The 17,960-nt window shown below is 37.6% G+C and overlaps 1 protein-coding gene across 5 annotated transcripts in view; it reads left to right on the forward strand.

Annotated features, from left to right (window-relative positions):
• Positions 1-1,384: 1,384 nt before the first annotated feature.
• The window catches only part of LOC131310619 (synaptotagmin-5-like), a 33,603-nt gene continuing 17,027 nt past the window's right edge, over positions 1,385-17,960 (forward strand). The window contains exons 1-15 of one of the 5 annotated variants that reach the window (XR_009195278.1): positions 1,385-1,934; positions 3,295-3,369; positions 3,458-3,565; positions 3,998-4,030; positions 4,121-4,210; positions 6,169-6,294; positions 8,682-8,825; positions 10,102-10,521; positions 11,163-11,285; positions 11,632-11,850; positions 12,080-12,355; positions 12,839-12,976; positions 13,809-14,111; positions 15,719-16,104; positions 16,187-16,428. Coding sequence is in view for 4 of the 5 variants with exons in the window: in XM_058337744.1 (XP_058193727.1) it covers positions 1,746-1,934; positions 3,295-3,369; positions 3,458-3,565; positions 3,998-4,030; positions 4,121-4,210; positions 6,169-6,294; positions 8,682-8,825; positions 10,102-10,521; positions 11,163-11,285; positions 11,632-11,850; positions 12,080-12,355; positions 12,839-12,976; positions 13,809-14,111; positions 15,719-15,940 (2,466 nt within the window). In the remaining variant the exon portion in view is untranslated. Of the gene's footprint in view, positions 1,935-3,294; positions 3,370-3,457; positions 3,566-3,997; positions 4,031-4,120; positions 4,211-6,168; positions 6,295-8,681; positions 8,826-10,101; positions 10,522-11,162; positions 11,286-11,631; positions 11,851-12,079; positions 12,356-12,838; positions 12,977-13,808; positions 14,112-15,718; positions 16,429-17,960 lie in introns of those variants that run through there. The other 4 variants (XM_058337744.1, XM_058337743.1, XM_058337745.1 and 1 more) reach the window with 4 other exon arrangements.

Below are 17,960 nucleotides of genomic sequence, written 5' to 3' on the forward strand. Positions count from 1 at the left end.
GTAAAAAATTATGATCGAAAAACACAAATGTTTGAGTAAAGGTAAAAATATGCCCCCAAAAAAGCCCAAAAAACTATCTATTTTGGCTTATTTTTAATTGAGTTTGGGTCATAATTTTTTAATTTTTCAATTCTTCAGACATACCAATAATTTATAAAATTGACATGAAATTAATAAATGTGGATTTTTTTTTTGAATTAAAACATAGGAGTATTTAATGAGTCTAATTTGAGCCGTAGTTTTTGAATTGTCTAACCAGCGAATTTTCCAATGACTTTTCCAAATATTAATACAAATAAAATTTTTACTTTTTTTTAGGAAAATTGAAATTTTCAAGTCGTTGGTAGGTGTGGTGCCGTACGGCGACGCAAAATGTCAAGGTGGGAGTGGACCACATAAATGAGTTACGGAGAATGTCCGTAGTGGATCCGTTCTTGCTTAATTACGTAAACAGCCCCTTAAATATAACCGCGTATCACTATCACCACCAATATTCAAAAGCAATCATTTACACCCCATTAACTATACGAAATCATGAACTTACCGACACCTTAAACTGAAAAAGAAAATGGAAGGTAACTTTTAACCCTGTACTAAGTCAAAAACTAAATGAGATAAAAGGCATCGATCTCTCAAACTCATACATTATTGCACACATTTGTCTCTATTATTCTCTCATACTCCTCTTCATACATTTCCCCTTTGCATAATTAAAAAATTTAATAGTCTTTTCTTTATCAAGCCATCTTAAACATTCATAAAAAGAATACAGGAAAACTTATAGTTTCATCAACAAGGGTTTCAAAACATTGAGTAAAGCCATACTCGAAATTTGTCTCGCAACTCTAGGTCAAGGATAAGGATCTCAATTCCAGATCCATACACAAGACTCATGTAAAGAGAATTAAATAAAACACTCTTAAGTAATTATTATATTCGAAGATTAAGACTAATGTGACAATGCAGCGAAAAAAGTATTCAGAGAAGAAAAAATGTTCTCCGAAACATACATACGAAATATATACAAAGATCGATGTGGGCCTTCGAGTTCTTTGCCCAATTGAGTGAAGGAGAAAGAGTATTTTCAGACTTAAATGGAGTTATTTCAGTCACAACTCATGCGATCACTTATCATCAGCACATCCCACAATAGCCTTACAGAAAGGGTGATAATGATACAATCTAATTAGTAGCAGGTGGAAATGCTTTCATTAAAAGATGAGGGAGGGAAAGTGACACAAACACATAGTTTAGGGGGGGTTTTTGATAATTACTCCTCCTAAATATCTGCGATTTCAACGGGCGATCAACTCCCTTTGTTAACTTCTATAACAAAAAAGGAAAATAAAAGGCTCCCTTTGTCCTAAAATCCTCCACTTGACCCACATGGTTTCCAAACCTTTGCTATATTCTATTCTAAGTTCTAGTTATTATCCTCTGACTCTGACTCTGACCTGGGCTTTTCTTTTTATTCTCTCTCTCTCTCTCTCTCTCTCTGCGCGCGCGTCGGCTGCCAGAGGAGACTGAGAGAATTTCTTTTCCAGTTTATTCCTCTCCAACTTTTTTTTTTTTTTTTTTTCTGGGAAACTGGGTTTTGGGTTTCCCCCCTCCCTTCCTGATCTCTAAACTGAGGATCCCATTTTGTTCCTTTGCATATCGATGCCATTAACTACCGGTCAACTCAATTTGGTGCTGAGAAAGTGAAGTCAGAGAAGGCTTCAACCGAATTCCAAAAAAAAAAAAAAATGGGGAAAAGAAGAGCAAGAAGTTTTGATCTGAATGAGGCTCTGGAATTCTTGAACCATTTATTTGTGGACAAGTCTCTTCTACCGTTCATAATTCCTTTGATATTAGTCGGATGGGTTATTGAGAAATGGGTTTTTACCTTCTCCAACTGGGTTCCGCTTGGGGTCGCCGTTTGGGCTACTATTCAGGTAAATTTCACTCTTGTTTGAATGGTTCGATCTGGGTTTGTGATATTAATTAATCTTTCAAGCGGTTGATTAAGGTCTTGGGTTCACCTAGTTATTGAACTTAAAAGAACTAAACCTGGTTATTGATTTTTCCCATTCTCATCTTTTCTTCTGTCCTCCTTATTTTGGTGGTTGGATTCTGACTCTACTCTTGCAGTTATTATATATATCCACTATTAATTTTAGTAGTTCCTATAGGTTTTCTTTTGGAAATTTCTCTTACCGTTTGGCATTCACACTTTTTTTTTGGTCATTATTCATGTGAATTTGCTTTATTATCGTTTCATGTGTAAGAAAATGAATTGATACTTATCAAAAAAGAAAAAGAATTGATGAAACAGTAGTACTGTAACCTCCTATGAATGAAGAATTTTTCTATAATGCCCCATTGTGGTATTGAGGTATTGATGCCCTAGTAAATCTCAGTCATTAGATCCAAAAAGGGGTGAGTCTGAGCCATTGGATGAAAACCACACACCAAAAGTGGGGTGGAATTTCTAAAGACGATGTGGTTTTGCGATATTCCCTCCAAAAAATCGTATTTTTACTTACTGCTAACAATGGTTGTATACTATGTTTTATGATCATACTTGCCACAAAATATGGCAATATTTACCACAAAATATGGCCGACTGGTTAGTCCGATAGCAGAAGGGGCATGAAGATCCAACGGTTGTGATTAAATAAGAAAGATCCAATTGTTCAGGACAATTGGGGGCATAAAAAATTTGGGAGCAAGAAAAAAGAGAGTGCAAAAATCACTACCCTTTCTTTTTTGTTTCTTTGTTTCCTACTACCCTTACTCTTCACTTCCATGGCCACCTTCCAAATATTTATTTATGGCTAGATAATAGATATCTATTTTAACTAAATTTTATTTTTTGCTTTACCCAAATCATTTAGTTCTAGTCAATTTCTGTTAATTTTGTAGTCGGGAAGGTCCACAAGTTACTATTCTGATTTGAGTTTTTTTTTTCTACAATTGTTGGGTAGTACTTATTCAGCTCAGTCGACATTAGTCAATTCTGTTAACTTCTGTAATACAAACATAACAAGGAGAAACCTCTGAGTGAATTATAGAAATGAGAATAACCAGTATAGGAAACCAGTATTGTAAAGTGGTTCATCTCTTTGTTTTGCTCCTGACATTGGGGTCAATTCTTTTGTTCACGTGCATATCATGATAAAGTTCATTGTTTTGTTCTTTTCTTCTGTTGCTTTCCTTCTTTTCCCAAAAATACTGTATCTGGGTACGATTGAATGAGAGTAGATTATGAGAATCAATGCATTGAAATGAGAATTCAACACCCTTCATGTGCAGTACGGGAGTTATCAACGCCGAATCCTTGCGGAGGACTTGAATAGGAAATGGAAGCAAGTCATACTCCACACTGCGGTGAGTTTACTTTTCTTGTTTCACATTTCAATCGTTTTGTTTATAGTGAAATTGACTTTTGCCTTCTTTTTTTCCCCTTGTTATGAAGCCAGTAACACCATTGGAGCACTGTGAATGGCTGAACAAGTTGTTAATGGATATTTGGCCCAACTACATTAACCCAAAGCTTTGCTTGAGGTTCTCATCAATTGTTGAGGTGACCTCCCTGTTCTCTATTTCAGTTGTGTCCTACTTCAGTGGTACAAGATAAGTGAGTTTTTTTTGGGTATGTAAGATAAGTGAGTTAAAGCTCAAAGCAAAGGAGAAGTAGTTTTATAACTGTCTACATCTACTCTAGACCCCTAAATCAATTTCACATTGAATTCGTAGATCAGTCCTCTCATTGGGAGGCCATAAATTGTTTTCCTGCCTCTTGAGAAAAATAGATAACGTTTTTGTTAGAATGGATCTAACAAAGTGGGTTTCTTTGTTGTATCATTTCCTTAAGTAATGTTTGAAAGAATAATGTTCCTTTTACTGGAACTAATTTTTTTGAAAACATCAAACTCTAATTTCTTTCCTGATTACTATCTCCTGTGTTCTAAAGAGAAGTAAATGGGTGTGATGAATATGATTTTTATTCCTGCAGAAACGCTTGAAGCATCGAAAACCAAGGCTTATTGTAAGTTTTTTACCTTTCTACATTGGGTTGTACATCTAAACTTGTTAACAATGTAATAACGTTCTCTGATACCAAGCTTTCCATTTGCAGGAAAGAATTGAATTGCAAGGTTTTTCACTAGGTTCATGCCCTCCTGTCTTGGGGCTTAATGGTACTCGGTGGTCAACTTCAGGTGATCAGGTTTGACTTCTGGTTTTTGTATTGAGATGTCTTTTTGCATTTTTTTCTTTCTTGGCAGTCAGGGTATCAGTAATAGTTATTGTGACACAAGTATTGGGCTGGATTATGCTCTTAGAAGGTCGATGTTTGTTCGACATATTGAAACCAAATAAATGAGAAAAGAAAAAACCGTTGTTATGTGCTGACATAGGTTCCTCAAAAAATGATAGTCAGTTACGATGCGGCTATTTTCAAACTTTATGGTTCAATTTGTATAACTTGTGTTTCTGTCTCTGATTTTGTTGTTATGGTCATTTAATAAGTCGTTGAGCTTATTTGACTACATTGACTACATAACAGGCTGACTTGATGCAACAGGGGTACTTTGGATAGTTTAGACCTTATAGGTGCTAGAAGAGGTACTCATAATTTGCACCAAACTAAATACCCATTATTAATGCCTAGGAACAGTGAAGAGCAACATATATAAGCCCACAAGTCCTCCTAATAATTTCGTAAAGCCACAAGTCCACACAACCTAAACACTAGGGTACCCTATGAAAGTGCCTAAAACCATAAATCCTATGGAAGTGCTTAAACCACTTAAATCCTATAATAGGAAAGTGCACCCTAAAACCCTATGAAAGTGCCTAAACCCTAGGGTACCCTACGCTAGGGTAATCTACCCTACCCTATAATAGGAAAGTGCACCCTAAAATCTTATGAAAGTGCCTAAAAGGGTACCCTACCCTACTCTAGGGTACCCTAAAATGGACTTGAGACCTTACAAAATTAATAGGTGGACTTGTGGGCTTATGAAGTTCACATAATGGACCTAAGACTAATTTTTTTTAAATATAACTACCAAGGCAAAGTTCTGTGCAGACTAGCTTGACGGTCAGACTATAAAAGTATGTGCAGATACATGTTCATATAGAAATTTCAATGTATTGATATTTTAGCTTTGTCAGGTAATGTCAATAACAAATCGTCTTGATAAGGTTTTACCCATTGCAATAATGCTGTAGAGTTTCAGAGATTACGCCTACTTTTTTAGCGGACAGGATAATTTTCATGACTCGTACTAGAACAACACCTCTAAGCAAAATAGAACTTTCCATCGCATCAAGTCGCAACCTCCAAATCGCTTCTTGATTTAAAAAAATGATACATAGAGATCCCCCTTTACTGTAGCTCTATATATTGTATTCAAAATTCGTGTAAACGAATCAAGCTATTTGTGAGCAGTTCAAGGCTCGTCTCGTTAAGATCTTGGCTTGGCTCAATTCATTTAGTAAACGAGCCGAGCACAAGTGAGTCGTAGCTCAGCTTGTGTAGATAAACTTGGCTCGTTTAGTACTTGAACCGAGTTCTCAGATGCTAATCAACCTCGAATATTTGGGCTTGTTTCGATCTCGAGCAGAGCTCGAGCACCCTAAAGCTCGGCTCGGCTTGTTGGCACCCCTAATTGCAGATGCTGCAATTGTGATACAACATGAATTGTACAGCCATGACATGAAACAAAAAAAGTTTAATGAAAAGTAAAGGATTGTCCTCTTAAAAAATTCAGCATAAAACATTCACGCTTTACTTTGGTGATTGTTTTCATGTTTCGGTAAATAGGACATGTTTGAGGGAATGGTTATTTCAAGGTGCTCCATTTTACATTGGCTAGATGGTCTATTAACCGTTGTCTAATATCTAATATGCAACAACAACAAAGATGCAGGATAGATTTGTGACATCGATATGAGCATTTTTTTGCAGATTGATTTTTAGCTGGCTGCAATTGTGATACAACATATAATACAAACAGCCATGATATGTAAACAAAAAGTAATTAAAGAAATGTAGAATAGAGGGTTCTCCTCATTGCGGAACATTCAGCATAAGATATTCTGCTTCCATTCTTTACTTTGGATTTTGGCTATTGTTTCTGTAAAATGTAAGAATGCTCATGGTTCGTGTACTGTTGACAGCGAATCATGCGTATGGGGTTTGATTGGGATTCTACGGATGTAAATATTTTGCTGTTTGCTAAGTTGGCAAAGCCTTTAATGGGAACTGCCCGAATTGTCGTAAACAGCATCCACATCAAGGGTGAAGTATGTAACCTCCTTTTCTCTTCGTTTATTTCCTTTGTAAATCCAGAATTGAATGTTTACGCCCTTTTCCCTTCTTCTTTTTTCTGGTTAATTAGTAATTGGATTACACACCTTAAGAAACTGCAGAATTAGAATTTTTTTGGTGTAATGCTCTTTGATATCACAACCTAGTTGATACCCAATTTGGGCCCCATTCATTAAAAAAAGTGAAGATTCCAAAAAGAAGATGGTTTCCGTTTTCTTTTATTCTTTTCGTTGACTTGATTTTGCTGCAATAGAATTTCTAAGTCAATCAAGTAAACAATGTTTGCTGAAAACAAGGGGCCTATTCTTTCTTATTTGTGTGTGTGTGTGTGTTTGTTTGTTTCCGTTGGGCCCGAGGCGTATGATCAGTTCCCATGGGGAAATTTTGTTCTTAATGGGAGTGGAAGAGAAACGAAAAATATTCACCAAATCCAAACACCATGGTGGAATGTCCTCATGAATGTCTACCTGACATAGTGGAGAGCTATGAAGCACCAACACACCTAGAGGTCATTATATCCATGGCCGACACGCCCGGGGACACGGCAAAAAACGTTTGGGACACACCACGTTGCACGTCCATTACTAAATTTGTTGAGGAGGACACTTGGGGCATGAAGGTAGGGATGGCAACGGGGTGGAGCGGAGGCGGATATTGCAATATCCGAATCCGAACCCTCCTCCCACCTCCGAATCCGCCCCGAACTCCGAACGGATATATATTTTTGACCTCCATCTCCGCTCCGAACGGGGAACGGAGATCCGATCGGATATCCGAATCCGAATTTGGAAAAAAAAAAAAAAAACAGATTGGTACATGGCCTGAGTCTTTTTCCTGTGGTTGGCGTCGAGCGAGTCGTTCTCTGCGCTGCCGATCCTCGACCACTTCTCCGATTTGCGCTTCTTCTGCTCGTCGAACAGCATCAGCAAGGTTATAATCTCTTTCAAACCCTATGTTGGGGTCTGAGTCCAAACCCAATAATAATCTATTCTAATAGTAGGAGTAGTATATTGTATGAGGAGGTGTGGACTGTGGATGGGTTTTAGAAAAAAAGAGGGAGGAAGAAGAAAGCGTGGTGTGGAAGGGTGTGAACGCGGAGTCTCAGACAAAGTTTCGAGGGAATGGTGAGTGAGAGAGAAGGAAAAAAAATAATCCTATGTCGGATATTCAGAGGTAGATCGGATATTCGGAGGCGGATCGGATATCGGATTCGGGGCGGATCGGATTGGAGGCAAACTTACCTCCGAATCCGATCCGATCTCCGAATTTTTAAAAAAAATAAATCCGAATCCGCCCCAATATCCGAAAAAACTCCGAAAAATCCGATCCATTCGGGACAGATAACGGATCGGATACGGACGGATCGGCCGAGATGGCCATCCCAACATGAAGGTGACACTGTAGGTGTTAAATATGCAATTTTTTTGAGTTTCTTGGGAGTTAAATTTGTATTACTTCTGATATTTTGAGTTAAAAGTGTAATATGATGTATATATGATTCTTGTTTATACATATTAATGCTTCATGCTTCTACTATAAGTATGTTTTCTCTTGTTTAAAATAAATATTTTTTTTTTCGGTGTCCCCTACTGTGTCCATGTCTTTATTTTTCTAGAAATCCCTTATCCCTATACGTGTCCGTATCCGTGCTACATAGGTGGTGAGCATGCATGTTAAGACATTCCAGCTGTTATTTGATATGAAGTGTTCAGCTAGTCCTGGTAACTTGAAAGGGCTTTGGTTACATATAACTGTTAGACTTATCTCACATCGCTCATCTAAGCCACCCAAGCTTGGTTAATAAATTCTAGAGGCTACTCCACCTATAGTCAATTGGTTTTAGGTTGGAACCCTCCAAGAATTCTAACATGGTATCAGAGCTAAGTCTTGGGTGGTCTCACCTCTCGTGGGAAAGTCTCTGTCATCTCTGTCGCCCGAGTTAGTCAGTCAGCTCCTGGTCTGTCACCTCCACGTGCATCTGGGCTGCACGTGAGGGGGAGTGTTAGACTTATCCCACATCGCTCATCTAAACCACCCAAGCTTGGTTAATAAATTCTAGAGGCTACTCCACCTATAGCCAATTGGTTTTAGATTGGAACCCTCCAAGAATTCTAACAATAACATGAGAACTTGGTTTTGTTTTTTCATTTCAAAAGCTTGTTTTATTGTTTCTTAATTATATTTCCTGTTCGTTCACTGCAGTAAGCAGATATACTTTTTCTCCCCATTAAGGGAGATGGACCATTTTGAATGACCCTTGCTTCAAATAAATGCGAAAACTTTAGCATATACACGTGAGTCATGACCATCCAGAATCAGAAATCACTAACTATATCTGACCCATATTGTTATCTGGTTACAGCTTCTCTTGATGCCAGTTCTGGATGGAAAAGCAATTTTGTACTCATTTTTATCCACTCCTGAGGTGAGAATAGGCGTTGCGTTTGGTAGTGGAGGAAGTCAATCTCTACCTGCAACAGAACTGCCTGGTGTTTCCTCATGGCTGGTATGTTTCTGAAACAATTCAATTCGAGACATATACAATGTACATAAATGCCACAATTTTCCTCTCATGTTCTCTTCTGACAAATTAACATAATTGGATATCTGCACTGTCACATTCATAATGCTTAGAAGCATTTTGAAGTTACATCTTCCCCTATTGGTTTCTATACAGAAGATAAACTGCTTCCCTCCCCCATTCTTTCCTCTCCCATTCAAAGACAGAGAAACACCTGATCTTCACTGTTGATTTGATTGTGAGACACATCTAATTTCGTTTTCGATAACCGCCTTAATTTGTTTTGACATTGACGACGGACATGGATTGAAGCAGGATTTCATTTTGGGGGGCTGAAATTGTAACAAACGTGAAAAATACAATATCAGTTTCTAATGTTAGAGTGTTTTAGGAACAAAGAACTTGTCCATATTTCAAGGACAAGATTGAAAGATCGAGTCCCTAGGTTAGAACAAAGACCTCGGACGTAGCACCAGAAGAGAATAATAGATGGAAGAATAATAATTGGATAAGAGAGTGAAGATCTGGGGAGAGAGAAAGAGAACCAATATCAATTGGAATCATTGGATATTCCAATAATCAAGTCCGGTTGATGTAATCGCCTATGACCTATTTATATGCAAAACAAGCAACCGTTATTCTGAAAAGAAGGAGAATAAGTATAATCCTAACAAATCTCAACTTTCTCAACAAATAAGAAAGATTACAGATTGCGATCTCCAAACACAATGCTTTTCATTACCTAGCATAAACCAAAAATTCTATCTTCCCATTCCACATCAACCTCCATATCTTTCCACTTAATGACTTGTTATTCATTTTGTTACCAATGTTAACAACAGTTTTCTTTTTCCACCAAATAAGGGAAAAAATGTGACCTCCGCTTAAGTTTTCTTTTCTTTGCTTTTTACTTCAGTTATAATAGATTCTATCTTTTCTATTTGCAGAATAAGGCTAAATGTGCTATTGCATGGCAAAATTCACACACACACACACACAGAGAGAGAGAGAGAGAGAGAGAGAGAGAGAGAGAGTTATAACTGTGTACCTAAAATGAACTTGGCTAAACATTAATTGCAAAAATTTATGGGGCAGTACTTCATATTCCACCAAACCCGTTTGAAGATTTTTCTATGCAATACAACCATGATACGAGGATTTTCCAAAACTTTGAGGCCATACTAACTTGACTTTCTTTCTTTGAATGGCTAAGTTAATTTTTTTGGAATTATCTTATTGATGTACCTTATTCTCCTTGCAGGTTAAACTTTCAACTGACACCTTAGTCAAGACAATGGTTGAACCTCGCCGCCGCTGTCTATCTCTGCCATCTGTAGACTTGAGGAAAAAGGCTGTCGGTGGTGTAATTTACGTGACTGTCATTTCAGCAAGCAAACTTTCCAAGAGTAACTTGAAGGGAAGCCTTTCTAAAAGACAACATACTTCTACAATGGATGGTAGGTTAGAAGAGTGCCGTGATAACAAAGATATGCTTACATTTGTGGAGGTTGAACTTGGGGAACTAACCAGGAAGACGAATGTCAAACCCGGATCAAGCCCTAAATGGGACTCAATGTTCAATATGGTTTTACACGAAGATACAGGCATTCTGCGATTCCATCTTTATGAGTGTACCCCAGGGAGTGTGAAGTATGACTATCTAACAAGCTGTGAAATTAAGGTATTGCCATGTATGATGCTAACTCTCCTCTCTAATCTAAGTAGGACAAACGTCTCGATTTTTGTGGTATCTGAATGAGGCAATTAATTTGCATTGCAAATGGTAGCCTGAAGTGTTAATGGTAGATCAGGGAACAGTAAGGGTGTGTTCTTATCATGGATTGGTTGGATGGGTTTACCGATGGCAAGAAAAAATGACAGGAGACCGAAGAAAAAACAAATTTAGCCTCTTCACTTATGTTTGCCTTTCCTTTCCCTTCAGAAGTACCTCAGCAGATCCATGATTCAAACACTTCGTAAATGGCTTTTGTTAGTTCCAAACAGAAACGTGTGTGAAAATTGAGTGGATTAATTTTTCATATCACTATATGGAGTTTCAAACGTAAAGTATGTCATGTGTTTAGTATGTATGATAAAAAACGTTCTTTTGCACCATGCCATGTCAAGGTTGATTTGCCGACTCCAATTGGTTACTTCACAGTTTAGTTTAACAAAAGTTTCTTTGCCGAATCGACGGACAAGGGATGTCCATCTGAATACCCCTAAGTGTTAAAAATCTCTGTTTCCTCCTTTATCGATGGTCATTGTTACGGTATCTGTTGTGCCAATTGTTTATACGCTTTCTTTTTGCCAAATGAGCAGGTGAAATATGTTGCAGATGATTCCACGATGTTTTGGGCAATAGGACCTGATTCTAGTGTGATAGCAAAGCATGCTAATGAAGTTGAAATGGTTGTTCCTTTCGAGGGTGCTAATTCAGGAAACGTAAGAGCTTCTGTTACCTTAATTATGCACTGAGATTTTGTATTCGAGTTATGTGATCATTGCTATAAAATCATGATGAATTTTTTTCTTCTGATTCCATCATTTAATGGTTATTACTAATATTGCTCGTTGTCACATCCTGGTTACTTTTGTCCCTGATTTATATATATCTTTCCTCCCACCCCACCAACTGAATCTGGTCAAGTTGGACATTCGCCAGATTAGAAATTCTTTTGTGTCCCATTTATGTAACAGCAGAATAAGTAGATGTTTGTATCTTTTAACATTGTTTAATCATACAAAGGTTTCAGCTGTGTAACTCAATCTTTTCACGTACTGTATGCAGTTGACTGTGAAACTTGTCTTGAAAGAATGGCAGTTCTCTGATGGTTCACATAGCTTGAACAGTTTCCGTCTCAGCTATCGGCCTTCATTTTATGGGTCATCAAATTTTCCAACTGGAACTGGAAGGAAAATTTGTATTACTGTTGCTGAAGGGAAGGACCTTTTGGTAAAAGACAAATTTGGAAAGTCTGACCCATATGTTAAACTGCAGTATGGAAAGGTAAATAAATGGAAACATATATATCATATTTTCGGTTCAGAACTACAAAATGTACTTTTAAGCTTTTGGAAATGCCCGCTACCCCATTAAAGCAATTTGCGTGAAGGATTCGTCACGTGAATTGTCAAGTGTCAGATTTTTTTTTTTTACACAGCTGTCAAAACCTCAGACATATTCACTGTGATATCTCAAGACCTCAACCCTGATAGGGCTTGAACCTTCTTTTCAGACGCTCCAGAAAACAAAGGCTGTCCAACATACTTCAAATCCTATCTGGAATCAGAGGTTTGAGTTTGATGAGATAGGAGGAGGTGAATATCTTAAGATAAAATGCTACAGTGAAGAAACACTGGGGGATGAAAACATTGGTAGTGCGCGAGTAAATTTAGAAGGACTTGCAGAGGGGTCAACGAGGGATGTATGGGTTCCGCTTGAAAAAGTAAATTCCGGAGAACTGCGACTTCTTATAGAAGCAGTAAGAATGGAAGATAATGAAGTCCCGAAGGTAAGCTTTTATTGCCATTCATATTTTCTATCAACTGTGAAGTAGAGAGAAGGATATGCTTGCACGGTTCAAAGATACAACACAATATAGACCAGTACGAGATGATAATGGCACCAATTACCGATATTCTTCTATAAAAATCCTACATGTTTTGACACTGTACTATGTTGTGATCTCCTTGGATATTATAATTGGTTCTTTGTTTGGAAATCCATTTTAGAACTATTTTTCTTAGAATGTTTTCTTTTTGAAAGAGTTTTGCCATTGAAGCCTGCGCTGGGGTTCTTTAGAAAGATAAGAACCTTATCACCTTCATTTTGGTTTCGGTACTAGGCCAAGCTGGTTTGGTACTGTCACAGGCACTTAACAGTAACACAGGTAAGTGTGTCTCCATGTTTGTGGGTCTAGTTGGTCTGTGAAGTTGGTTAGGGATAATTTTGCTCAAGAATATGAACTTCAATTTTACTTGGTTGGTATGTTCAGGGTTCAACCAGTGGTTCAATTAATGGATGGATTGAACTTGTTCTCATTGAAGCAAGAGACCTTGTTGCTGCCGATATCAGAGGAACAAGTGATCCATATGTGAGGATACACCACGGAAAGAGGAAAAGAACAACAAAGGTTAGCAACACTGCAATTCTTCATGTAATTCTGTTGCTACGTATCTGTTTTCCCTGGTTATATGGTTTATCCTTGATAATATTTTCATTCTTACGAAGTCAATGTCTTGTAAAATTCACCTTTCATGTATCCAGAACATTCTTTGGTTTTATTTTGGAAGCAATTTGCATGAGGCTTGGATGTAAAGCCCAACCTATCAAGCATTTTAACACGGGGCACCTTGTAACGGTGCAAAACAAGCAGGGTGTCGTTCAAGTGATTAAGTCTGTACCAGTGATTAGATGACTTTTTCCCTGCATTGAAAATGAAATTATTTGAAAGAGTTTGTTACAACTTTTGGGCATCTAACGTCAAAGTAAGCTTAGTAGTATTACAATATATGGCTTCCATGATTTTTTTTTTTAGTAATCCTAAATTTTATTGAAAGAACAAAACAAAACTGAGAGAACTAGGAAGGTACCTTCCTATTTCCAAAGAAGAAGAAGCAAAGAACGTATAAAAAACCTACAAAACTATTCCTAGGAACAGAATACCTAGGGAGATTTGCCAACAATGACAGAGGAAAGACTTAAGAGGGGAGGGCTTTACATTTTAGAAATGAGAATAGAAATCCTCTCCCAAGATTGACATAGGACTTCAACTTCCTATGTTATCGGATCATCCTTATGTATTTTCCTCAAAGATACATGAGTGAAGTTTTCTCTGGGATACTGAGCTTTCATTTTGCAGTGGCATGCAAATCAGTACCATATACTCTACAAGTGTTTCTTTGATTTGTCATGTTCTCCAACAAGTAGCAATGCAATTACCTGTGTTTTGCCTTGGCTTCCAGGTTATGTATAAAACTCTGAATCCTCAGTGGCACCAGACCTTGGATTTCCCAGATGATGGTAGTCCCTTGGAGTTGCATGTGAAAGACCATAATGCTATCCTTCCAACATCAAATATTGGTGATTGTGTCGTGGAATATCAAAGATTGCTTCCAAATCAGACAGCTGACAAGTGGATACCCCTTCAAGGAGTAAAAAGGGGAGAGATCCATATTCAAATTACAAGAAAAGTTCCAGAACTAGAGAAGAGACCAAGTTTGGACTCCGAATCTTCCTCAACCAGAGCACACAAAATTTCCGGCCAGGTGAGAGAGTTTGCTGGTCTTTTCATGAATCCATTCATGTGTGGTTTCTAGTGGTTCATCTCATGAAAGAACATCGAGAAGGTCTTTGTTTTTTTTTCCTTGTAATGAAGGCCTAAGATCACAGATTGACGGTATGCAGCATACTAGTTTGTCAATACCATGACTAACATCATTTTATTCCTTATTAGCAAAGATTTGTTGCTTTCTCTTCTACGTGTCTGAAGTCCCTGCCAGGTTATCTGACATGGTCTCGGCTTTGGGATGCATGTGTAAGCATTGGATTCAGCAAATTTGCATGTCTAAGTACACAGACATGGGAAAACATTTGTACTTTTTATTACCTTGTGCCTAAATCATCTGGAGCATATTGTACATAACTTGTGTAGAATGCTCAGATTACTACATATATTTGCCAGGTGACTACACATCTATGCTGCCTGTCAAACATTTATCCCGTAGTGCTACCAAAGGTTTGGTGGGTCCTATCCAACCCTTGAGTATGTGACACGGGTACTTCTTTCATTAAGAAGAGTCATGTAATGTAGCTGGTTATTGGAGTGTTTACACACACACACACAAAAAAAAAAAGAACTAGACAAAACTAAACGAAACACAGCAAAACATAAATAAAACAACAAAAGTGGACGACTAAACAAATGAATAACCAATTTTCTTGATGTAGTTGGCCCACCAGCTTGATCCTTTTGTCTTTCTGTTGTCTAGTAAACTCAGAGTACCACCCACACTTGCCAGGTGAATACCCATCTACCCGTGGGACATATACCCAAAGTCACTAGGCGAAAAGAAAAAGGAAAAGAGGACAAATAAATACTAGAATAACTTTTTTTTTTTGATGCGGTAGGCCAACCAGATTATCACTCTTGATATCTTGTCCTACAGTTCAATCTACAAAGTTAAGAAAGCTATGTATGAAGCAAGGACTCTTCTTTCTTGTCGTCATTGCAGTGTCTAGTTGTTACGAGAGGTCTAAAACTACCATGAAGCATAGACACTCTGCTTTAGTTGACACAGTAAGTCTGACAAAGACACACATAGGACACTTGGGCTATGAGTCCACCTTGTCACATGGGTAGTTATAATCTTATGTTAGACATGTCAGGGACACGGTTCTGACACGGTTGTCCTGTGCCCATATACGTGTCAACTCACATATTAAGGACAATACTTGTCGAGCATTTGCACGTTAAGAATTGAGTTGTGAACTGAATTGCAGTAGTGAATGAATTGATGTAGTTTGGTGACTATTAGCTAATGTTTTACTTAACGCATCAGAACACTTTTTATGCTATTTTTCTTGTTTTTTTGGTGGTTTGTTTGTGTCGTATACATGTGTATGCTAATTTGCGTTAGTATTATCACTAGCGTTATCATATTAATGAAACACTAGATTTTGCATGCTTCGCTGGTCTGTTATTGTTTCTGTTTCCTCCAAGCTGCCCAATTTCTGTACTTTCTACCGCTCAGAGGCCTTCCCAATTTCTGTACTATCTACTGCTCAGAGGCAACCCTTTGTTAACTCATCTGCAAGTTATTTACTACTGCATAACTTTGACTCACAACTTCCTTTCGGAATGGGTTTTCAACAGATGAAAGAAATGATGGTAAAGTTCCAATCGTTAATTGAGGAGGGGAATATAGATGTACTCTCCGCATCCTTGAGCGAGCTGGAAAGCCTCCATGATATGCAAGATGAGTACGTGGTTCAGCTGGAGACCGAGCAGATGCTTTTACTGAACAAGATAAATGAGCTCGGCCAGGAAATCTTCAACATGTCGCCTACCCTCAGCAGAGGATCTTCCAGCAATTGAGGCCTTGATGGAAATTTCAACATCAGTTTCCATTCTTCTCCAAATGTAATTTAGTTGCACAAAAGCCATATGATAGAAAGCATATAATAGTGAGAAATGACGAATACCTCATTGCTGCGGCCTGTCATTCCAAGTAATGTAATTATGCGTAGGGGCGGTTATAGGTTTTTTACCAGATGAAAGAAAAAGATGAGTCGCCTTATTATTCTGTGTCTCAGCCAGAATGGAAATGATCCAGGATGACAGTTTCATTCTCCAAGCCCTACCCTGGCAGTGTTAAGTGGAATCCTTCCTTTTCGGGTTCAGGTGAATTTAAAGGCGGATGGGGATTCCATTTAGTCGCATACCGCTTAAGAGTTTTTAATGTAGTGTAATAGTAATAACCCCAGTTAGGCGGGATATGGACAGGAGTTTTGGGACTGCTCTGTAAACAATTTCCCTCTATGATATATCAATGGGCAACAAAAGGTCGAGGAGTTAAAAAGAAACAAGGATTGTGCCAGGCCATTCTCTGGCTCGTCACACACTCACAAACACTGTTTGCTTTTCTAAGTATGGACTTGGTTAATAAGTTGGGTTCCATAAAGTAGTTTTGCAACAAAAAAACTGGGCGGATTAACAATGGTTAAGTTTGATTAGAGTTGCTCAATGACTTAACCAAACAAAGCAAAATTCCAAACCAAGAAACTGGGCATCGCAAGAGAGTATTTTGTCTAGTAGTACCGTATAGACAAACACCGCAGGTTAATAATAACAGAGTTTGAAAAATTCGTGTACAAAAGTGATGAAAGTAACCAAGCCTGGTCTGCCTGGGACGAGAAGCTAGGAAACAAGGACTCGAGAGGGTTGTCAGTGAGGTACATATCTACACGACTCAAATATTCATCTAACTCCCGTATGACAAAACACAATCACATTTCTTCAACATACTTTTTCGTTCTCCAGAAAATGTTGATCAGAGTTTACATGGCGATGTACATCATATTTTAAATTTTTTTTTATCGGCAGAGACGTACCACACCATTTCATGCATCATAGTTAGCGCATAACTTTATAACTTACATGGTAAAATCATATTGCTAGTTTGGTGAACCTTTTTAATGAGCACTATTTGGGTGAACCAACAACGTGCCAAATAGATATCTCCGTTCTTACAAGTGTGTAACCGCAATGATTGTCTCAATTCTTTTGGGGCCCAGGCAAATCCTCATACTGGGGTTTCACAACAAATAAAATTCATCGAGATGCACGTTAACTTCAATAAATAATAGACAAAAATAACTTATCATTGAAGAACTTAAAAGTACAAAATCACAAAAGTTAAACATCACTACAAGAACCCAAGAGCCGAGTTTGAAGAAAGTACACATGGATAGAAAAAACAAATAACAATATATGGTTACAACTCTAGTTTTTTTCCCACTTCAGTTTACTATTTTTGGTCTTTGGACAAAATTCATTACTAGTACCATTTTTAGTTTGCATACTAGACGAATGAAAAAAGTAAAACACTTGGGCAACTTATAACAAAATGAGTAAAAATAAAAGAAATTCAAAAAATATTGACAGGTTTGAATTTTTCCTAATGTTTATTTTCTTTAGCATTTCCTTAAAAAAAAAAAAAAAAAAAACCACATTTCCATGATTCGGATGTATACAAAGATAGATGTGAGCCTTCTGAGTTCTGTTGAGGGAAGAAAAAAGGGTATTTCAGACTTAAATGAGTTATTTCAGTCACAACTCATGTGATCACTAATAATCATCAGCATATCCCGCAATAACCTAATATAAAGGGGGATAATGATGCGATCTAATCAATAGCGGGTGCAAATGCTTTCATTGAAAGATGAGGGGAGGAAAGTGATACAAACACATAGTTTAGGGGGTTTCTTGATACTAACTCACTTTGTAAACTTTTACTGTATACCTCCTCCGTCCTAATTTACTTGTCATTTTTTGGAATTCGTGCTATTTTTTAATTAATTATATCTTATAATTCATAATGTTTTAAGTGATTTCG

This window comes from Rhododendron vialii, chromosome 12a (genome assembly GCF_030253575.1).
Source record: "Rhododendron vialii isolate Sample 1 chromosome 12a, ASM3025357v1".
Taxonomy (NCBI): domain Eukaryota; kingdom Viridiplantae; phylum Streptophyta; class Magnoliopsida; order Ericales; family Ericaceae; genus Rhododendron; species Rhododendron vialii.